Below are 9,354 nucleotides of genomic sequence, written 5' to 3'. Positions count from 1 at the left end.
TTATATTTATATGACAGAGCCTTGTTAAACTCTTAACAGAATTAATATATTTTAGTTGGACATGCTGTTGAATATTTGACGATTTCTGAGTAAAAATTTAATTTTCATATTTATATTATTATACTATTCTTTTATGACAAAAAATTTAGTTACTAAGGAATGAAGTAAATGAATACAAATTATCAATACATTTCTTACTCATAAATTTTAGTATGTCCAACATAGCATTTTGAATCAAATAATTTAGTTTATCTTTTAAGTTAAAAACATTTAACATAATTATAATAATATTATGTCGATAAAATTTAAAGATTAGTAATGCAACAGTTGTTATGTAATTTAATTTAAGCAATGCTCTATGACTTTATATACATATTACTATTGTGATTATAATAAAAGTACTCTTTTAATATTATTACTACGATACATAATACAAAGATATCGAATTCTTAATAATATATGTCATATAAGGTAAAATAAGGTAAGCAAAATTTATCTTTATATTTTTTATAATTATAATTAATTATTATAAATAATATATTATTATAATTTATAATAATTAATACAATATAAATACATTTCTTACTCATAAATTTTAGTATGTCCAACATAGCATTTTGAATCAATAATTTTTTATCTTTTAAGTTAAAAACATTAACATAATTATAAAAATATTATGTCGATAAAATTTAAAGATTAGTAATGCAACAGTTGTTATGTAATTTAATTTAAGCAATGCTCTATGATTTTATATACATATTACTATTGTGATTATAATAAAAGTACTCTTTTAATATTATTACTACGATACATAATACAAGATATCGAATTCTTAATAATATATGTCATATAAGGTAAAATAAGGTAAGCAAAATTTATCTTTATATTTTTTATAATTATAATTAATTATTATAAATAATATATTATTATAATTTATAATAATTAATAATATAATAAAGCACATTTTCAAAAACTTATTTAATACATAAAGTTATCATCACATTAATTGATTATTTTTTAATTTTTCGGTTACAGTTAATGTAATTGCCTTAAAGTCATGATTTTTTAAAATTTGAAATGTGAGCTTTGTATTAACCTTGTTAAATACAATTACATTTTAATACAATATCAATACGTGAAAACTTAATTGAAACAATAAAACTGATAATTTTATGTATACAAGAATTTTTGGTCAGGTTTGTATTTTTAACCACGTCAAATATGTTATCAGAATTTTGACAAAATTCTTGTTAAAACTACGTCAAATATCTAAGTGATTTACACAAGATTTAAATTTTTACAATTTTTTTACCTCAAAAAAATTACAGCTAAAAATTATTCAAAAAACCTATATGTTATTTAAATATACAAATAAATCAATGGGGTCCGTGAAACCTTTTAATATTGAGCTATAGGGCTCGCGTTGCGATGGTATTTTTTTCTAGCCATTTGGAATGTATTGGACAACTGGAAGCAAAATAATTCGTTTAAGTCCAAAATAAGCGCTAGTCTAATACACATTATATATATATATATATATATATATATATAATGTGTATTATATATATATATATATATAAATAATATATATATATATATATATATATAGTAATATAGTATATCTCAGCTAGAAATGAGATTTAAATCGACGTCGAATTGATGTCGCGAATTGGTCGAATCGATATCGATTCACTTAACGTCTATTCGACCGATCATTTCTGACTGGGATCCAATCGAATGCAATAAATAAATGTTATTTAATAATTAAAGAGTGAATTAAATAATTACAAAATTTATTAATAATAAAGTTATATAAATTAAAAGCATAATATTTTGTTATTTTTATTTATTTTTTTATTTATTATAATAATCCTTGCCTTTCGGCTTAGGATGGCTTCCGATTTTACATATACCTTTATATTTATACATAAATAAACTTTTACAAATTTTAAACAATTCCTAAATGATAAATGATAACTAATAATAATAATAAATGTTACATTTGCGCTAATTACATCTGCATCTTATCTCCATCTTTGGCTTTAATGTGTGACGACCCATTAGTGGTCGTCACTAATTGCGCCGGGCCGGACATCTGCCCGACGCGCCGAGCCGACCATCCGCCGGTCGCGCGATTCATCCCCTCCGAGGGGATGCCCGCTACGCGAGAAGAAGCGCGTGGGGGGAACCGCACTGGTATATAAGCCGGCTCGTCCGAACAGCCGGCACCAGTCTTGTCCCGAATCCTGATCCTAGCACCAGGCTTCTGGGTGTACCCAAGGCTTCCTAGACCAGATCCAACGACAGTCGACGAAGACGAGAGTACCCTCTTCGGAGCCTGGGAGTTCCCGGCGTTCGACTTTCTTGTCTACGATCGATGGAGGTGGGTTTAACTCCTTCGCTGCCTGGGAGTACCCGGCGTTCGGTTTCCTTTTTCTGCGACCGACGGAGGTGGGTTTAATCCCCTTCGCTGCCTGGGAGTGCCCGGCATTCGGTCTCCTATGTCCGGCCGACGGAGGTGGGATTGACCCCTCCGCTGCCTGGGGGTACCCGGCATTCGGCTTCGTTCTCCGGTCGGCAGAGGTGGGCGTGCCCCCTCTGACGCCAGAGTATACCCGGCATCCGACTCTCCCGCAGCGCGCCGTGCCGCCGCCCGCGGCCCCGCGACCGCGAGATCGTTCGTCCGTCCGCGCGTTTAGATATAAGTTTGTGTGACCGTCCGCTAGGCTAAGTGTATATATAAAGTGTAAATAATCATTGAATAAACCATTTGTGACTTTGAAACCGTGTACGCAAGTTTGGCCTTCCGATTCCGAATCCTGGTTCCGGCGAGCCGTCCGAGGCTAACCGAAATCCGTACCGTTACATGGCGCCCGAACAGGGACCTGACGCACGGTAGGCCCAGCTTGCGTATCACTGAATGAGCAGTAGCGTGGGTACACTTGCTCACAAAAGATCAGGTACTCCAGGAGCTAGATCGACACAACCTTGACTCGACCGCTCCGCTGGACACAATTAGAAAACGCCTTCGGAGACACCTGAGCCAACATCCAGAAATCATGCCGGGGACTAGCACGCAGCAGAAGGCTGCCAATTTAATCCCGCCAACAATCATAGAACCGGGGGACGACCAGATGTCCGACGAGGAGGACGCTAGCGGCAGCGAAACCACAGTGGCCCGCCGAGCGCCACGATCCCGCCAGGATCTACCAGTACCCGACGGGATGAAAACGATAAATCAGATCCGAAAATGGAGTCACTTCTTTGAGGGTAAAGATCCACTCGCCTTCCTGGAACGAACAGAGAAACTCCGAGTCAGTTACGGCCTCGACCCCGACCATCTGATTACCGGCCTGCCGGAATTACTACGGGGCGACGCCCTACTGTGGTATCGGAACCATAACGAAGAATGGGATACCTGGGAACAGTTTATTCAGGCGTTCCGTACCCATTTCCTACCGCCCGAATATCAACGGCGGATGAGACGGGAGATTCAAGGGCGGCATCAACGACCCGGGGAAACATTCCAAGCATACTCAACGGCCGTACTGACCATGATGCGTCAAGCCGGCGGGTACACGACCCGAGACAAGGTCGAGCAGGTTTACGAAAACATGGACCCTGAGTACCAGCTGTACGTTCCCCTGACAGACCAGACCAGCCTCAGTGACCTAAGCACGAGGGCCGCCCAGTACGAGGCTATCACTCAGAGGCGGAGAGCCCCGCTCAGCCCAGGGCCACTGTAGCCGCCGCCACGTATAATCGAGAGGAATACTGCTGGCGCTGCAAACAGCGGGGACACACCCGCCTAGACTGCAAGCGCCCCCCCAAAAAGTTCTGCTCCCGGTGCGGCAAGGACGGCGTGCTTACCCGGGATTGCCACCCGCCGTCGGGAAACGCCGCCCGGACCGGGAACGTAGCGGACGTAGGCCGGTCCAGCATCGAATAGAGTACGATCCCAGGCCGCACCTACACATACAAATACACCAGACGGAGGTCCGAGCCCTGTTGGACTCCGGTTCCGAAATCTCCTTATGGACGAGGAAACCGCTCGATGATGCCAGATCCCGATCTAACGCCGTGGCACGGGCGGAGATACGGTGCGGCTAGCCGACGAGACCACCACCAGTGTCATCGGCACTGTCCGCCTGAGGTTCCGAGTCCAAGGACGACCCTGTCATCACCAGTGTCATCACCGATTTGCGGTGCTGCCTAGACTCAGCAGCCCGATACTGATTGGCATCGATCTGTGGGCTAAGCTGGGGATCGGCCTGGCACCAACCGCCACACGCCGGGCCACAAGATATACCGCCGCTTACGCCAACGTCACCGCCTTGAGCACCGGAGTGACCAACGAGAACGCCCGACTGCAGACCGACAGCCGACCACGCACGTCCGCCTCCGCCGCGTCCGCCGAACACCGCCGCGACGCTGCCGGTGCAGGTAACGCTGGAGGACGGCATCATGGTGGAGGTCCCCTTCCACGTTGCCACGATCAACCGGAAGTACCGGCTACGTACGGCGACGGGAAAGTGGATCATCCGCTTCGACCGACAAGGTCGACCACGGACCGTCCACCCCCTTCCTGCCACCTTCCTGTAAAAAGGGGGGTGATATGACGACCCATTAGTGGTCGTCACTAATTGCGCCGGGCCGGACATCTGCCCGACGCGCCGAGCCGACCATCCGCCGGTCGCGTGATTCATCCCTTCCGAGGGATGCCCGCTACGCGAGAAGAAGCGCGTGGGGGGGGGGGGGGGAACCGCACTGGTATATAAGCCGACTCGTCCGAAGAGCCGGCACCAGTCCTGTCCCGAATCTTGATTCTAGCACCTAGGCCTCTGGGTGTCCCCGAGGCTTCCTACACCAGATCCAACGACAGTCGACGAAGACGAGAGTACCCTCTTCGGAGCCTAGAAGTTCCCGGCGTTCGACTTTCCTGTCTACGATTGACGGAGGTGGGTTTAACCTCTTCGCTGCCTGGGAGTACCCGGCGTTCGGTTTCCTTTTTCTGCGACCGACGGAGGTGGGTTTAACCCCTTCGCTGCCTGGGAGTGCCCGGCATTCGGTCTCCTGTGTCCGGCCGACGGAGGTGGGTTTGACCCCTCCGCTGCCTGGGGGTACCCGGCATTCGGCTTCGTTCTCCGGTCGGCAGAGGTGGGCGTGCCCCCTCTGACGCCAGGGTATACCCGGCATCCGACTCTCCCGCAGCGCGCCGTGCCGCCGCCCGCGGCTCCGCGACCGCGAGATTCGTCCGTCCGCGCGTTTAGATATAAGTTTGTGTGACCGTCCGCTAGGTTATATAAGTGTATATATAAAGTGTAAATAATCATTGAATTAACCATTTGTGACTTTGAAACCGTGTACGCAAGTTTGGCCTTCCGATTCCGAATCCTGGTTCCGGCGAGCCGTCCGAGGCTAACCGAAATCCGCACCGTTACAAATAAATAAAGATTGTAAATCAGAAATTAGAAGTTAGAAATTAGAAATCACATTATAACAAAAATTGAAATTACAAGTACGCATCATTGCAAATTATCCGAAAATTATCACAAATTATTACCAATTAAAATTACACTTAAAATTTATAATTTAACATTGAAGCTAAAAACTAAAAACTAAAAGAAAGACTAAAAAAACCCAAAAATCAAAATTCAATCAAATTAGTTAATTACTTAATTAATTAGTCAAACCAAATTAAATTAAATTAAATTATTTTATTTTAAATTATTTTAAACCAATTTAATCATTTTAAATCAATTTCATTAGTCAAAAATCACAGACTTGCTCAAACTTGAGAACTTAACATCTCTTGTCTCTTTTCTTTGGCCTCTTTGACCTCCTTGGTCCTTCCTTAAAGTATGTCTTTTTTGTCTATCTTTTCTTTCTTTCTCCGTTTTTATCTTTTTTCTCTTTATTTCTTCTCTCCTTTTCTATCCTTTTCATGTCCTCCAGTCCTCTGCCATCTTCATTTAAAAGCTCTTCCTTTTGCATATCACTTTTTGTTACCTGACATCTCTCCGTCACATGCTCCAGACTTTCTATTTCTTCCTTGCAAATTCTACAGGCTTTATCTTCTTCTTCTTTCCAGTGTTGGTTTCCTCTGCATTCATTTCCGCATCTAAACCTTGCAATTAGGCATCTGTCTTTCCTTTTCTTCTTTCCACGTAGATATTCTGGCAAGTTCTCCGTTACAAGCTCTTTATATATTCTGTTGTATCTCGTTTCGTCGATTCTCTTCCTTCTTTCTTTTTTCTCTTTTCCTTCCCTTTTCTCACTCATATTGTTCTTGTTATCTCCTTTTTCACTTCTCTTTCTCTTCTTACGTCGTCTTTTTCAATACCTAATACTTTCAGTAGTCTGCTTCTTGCCGTCTCCCATTTGCTCTCCTCTCCTTTTGCTCTTTTCTTATTTAAGTCCTTGATACATTCTATTACTATTTTCTTCTCGCTATTCCACGCTTTTTCCTCAAATTTTGCTGCTCTTTTCATTGCTTCCGTTTTTAATTCCTTCATCTTCGTCTCTTCTATCACAATATAATTTGGTGTTATCCTGTCTAAAGCTAAGATTTATTTTATATATTTCCTCTTTATTCTATCCAGTCTCTCTCTCTTCGTTCTTCCATCCCCTAGATTTCTGCTCCGTATAAAGCCACACTGCCGACAAGTGCATCGAACATTTTGACTCTTCTACCGTAATCATCTTTAAACAGCTTCTCTCCGATGCTTCATGTCTTTTTCATCGCAATTGTCACTCTCTTGACTCTTTCTAATATCTGTTTTTCTGTTTCTCCATTCTTCTGCAATATATAGCTTAAATACTTGATTTCCTTTACTTCTTCTATGCTTCCCTCTCCCCACTTCCATTCCCTTTTTTTCTTTCTTTCTCTTCCTTCCTCAAATACCAGTATTTTTGATTTTTCTGTACTCAGTAGCATGTTTTTCTTTTCTAAGTATCTCTTAAATTTTTTTATCATTTCTTTTAGTTCTTCCTCACTCTTTGCTAGTAGGACCATGTCGTCTGGGTATGTAATTGTCCAAAACTTTTCTTTCCCAATTGTTACTCCGTGTCACGTCCTAGTGACCTTCCTACTCTTTCTATTCCTAGGCTAGAAAGAATGGGGCACTCTCTGTTTTTTATGAGGCAACCTGCTTACACCGATTATACCTCAGGGACGCCGAGAGCACGGACTATACTGTGGAACTAGGGACCGAGTGTCGGGACGTTGGGGATGGGGAATTCTAGTTACTAATGAAAAAAGGATTTCTACTAGCAATTCTTTCTAAACTATCTAATGAATTTATCAATTGATCGACTGTAATTTCCCCGTTTAAATAGTTGTTAATTAATAAATTCAATAACGAAAATATAATATAACTCTCAAATCTAAGGTCTTGAGAATCTCTCATGGGGTCCTATTATTAAATGATTATTTAAATTACAAGAATTATCGGTTTTCGCGAAATCTCGTGTTTATCGTGTGCAATGGATCCGGAATGTTATCTAAGCAGACGAGAAATTGGTCTAGATCGATGTTTCCCTCTAAAATGTCTATTAGTAGGGCGATAATTATGCTTATTATTGTATGAATTTCCTCGTTAATTAATTTCCGGTTTTCTTCAATAGTAAATTCTGATGACATTTGAGAAATGATTCAAATATTTAAATAACCAGCATACTGATCGATTTTAAATGAGATATCCGGACACTGTTCTTCTAAGAATTTTATTAGATCCTGGGAGATTTCTCCTCTATTTCCGACATTAAATCGCACAGTTCTGTAAATAATGATGATTCTTTTGGCAAGGATTCTATTCCGGAGTCAGGGGGAATTCCTTTGTCTGAGATTGGTGATAACTCTAGGAAGTTGGGTCCGAGATCAAAATAATTAAGTGTTTCTTCTATTAAAGAATTGATTGAACCTGTTAGTTCAGGAGTCGTGAATTCAAGGGAATTAAGAGGTTGGTTGATCGAGGGTTCGATCTCAATATGAGGGGGAGTTCCTTTGTTCGCTACGAGCTTATTGTCAAGATTTAGCTGAATAGATGAAGTCTTCAATCTTTTTACAGTCTCCGGAGAAAAGGTAACTTTTTTATACGATTTGACACGAGGTTTATTATCCGGTGACCGTCGCCTGAGCCAAAGTAGAGTAGATGCAATTTTGTTAGCTCGAGTTTTCTTACCTGCCCTACGATTACGTTTCTTTCGATATTTGATCTTCTGTTCTCGTGTATTCATTTATTAAATAATAATAAAATATCTATTTAAATTAGATGTTACTAAGAGGATACTACTAGGGAATGGTATACAGAAGGAGATTACGTTAATTAACTCGAATCCAATTAACTAGAGAATTGTCAAATTATTGATCTCTTAATATCGTTTATTAGGAAAGAGAAGATTGAGGAAAAAGATCTATCTCGGGGCGTTGATAAGAGAGTTTTCTTCGGTGCACTATTCAGTGCTCGGGGGTAGGAAATAATCGGGGGATTGATAAGAGAGTTTACTCCGGTGTACTATTCAGTGCTCGAAGGTAGGAAATAATCGGGGGATTGATAAGAGAGTTTTCTCCGGTGCACTATTCAGTGCTCGGGGGTAGGAAATAATTGGGGGGTTGATAAGAGAGTTTTCTCCGATGTACTATTCAAGTGCTCGGGGGTAGGAAATAATCGGGGGATTGATAAAAGAGTTTTCTCCGGTGCACTATTCAGTGCTCGCGGGTAGGAAATAATCAGGGGGTTGATAAGAGAGTTTTCTCCGGTGCACTATTCAAGTGCTCGGGGGTAGGAAATAATTAAGGGGTTGATAAGAGAGTTTGCATTTATGTTAGAATCTATTATCTAATATTGATGTGATTTCTTATTGATAGGATATTTGGGAAGTAATTGGATAATGATTGAAAGAAATCTACGCGACCTTTAAAACTCGTTCGAATTTTTATGTAATGTCGGATTGTGGGATGATCTGTGTGTTTAACAGATTCCTACCTTTAAGACGACGAATTCTTCGTAGACCTGTGATGTGCCTGGCCAGTTTTGCTCCCTCGTAAGGACCTCGGTCGTGGGGTGCTTATGGCGAAATCAAACGCTCGGTCGTACGATGCTCTGAAGTTCTTTATTCGTTTTCTTTAAGCCGGTTACAAATTGTGCGCAATTAAGACTTAAGAAGTCAGCGAGTTCGACGGCTAACCCGTGACTTGAACAATATACCAAGTTACAAATTTACGCGGGGTTACAGCGATCAGACGTCGTTGACAAAGTTATATAGTCCGAGATTCGTGTTATAGATCGTTATGATGATTTTAGGATGGTACGAAATTGTTGCTGCACTCCTTGGTTAGCGACAATTTAAAAT

The 9,354-nt window shown here is 41.1% G+C and overlaps 1 protein-coding gene across 1 annotated transcript; it reads right to left on the bottom strand.

Moving 5' to 3' along the window:
• Nucleotides 1–5,874: 5,874 nt before the first annotated feature.
• On the bottom strand, nucleotides 5,875–6,991 carry LOC146721636 (uncharacterized). The gene is given in 3 exon segments (XM_085486490.1): nucleotides 5,875–6,288; nucleotides 6,291–6,608; nucleotides 6,611–6,991. Coding segments are annotated over 3 exon segments (1,098 nt in total). The 5' UTR covers nucleotides 6,977–6,991.
• Between the last annotated feature and the right edge of the window lie 2,363 nt (nucleotides 6,992–9,354).

The sequence above is a fragment of the Nylanderia fulva genome, unplaced genomic scaffold (genome assembly GCF_048542155.1).
Source record: "Nylanderia fulva isolate GAGA-0341 unplaced genomic scaffold, ASM4854215v1 Scaffold44, whole genome shotgun sequence".
NCBI classification, from domain to species: Eukaryota; Metazoa; Arthropoda; class Insecta; order Hymenoptera; family Formicidae; genus Nylanderia; species Nylanderia fulva.
Note: the sequence above shows the minus strand (reverse complement) of the source record. Positions and strands in the feature narration are given on the sequence as shown.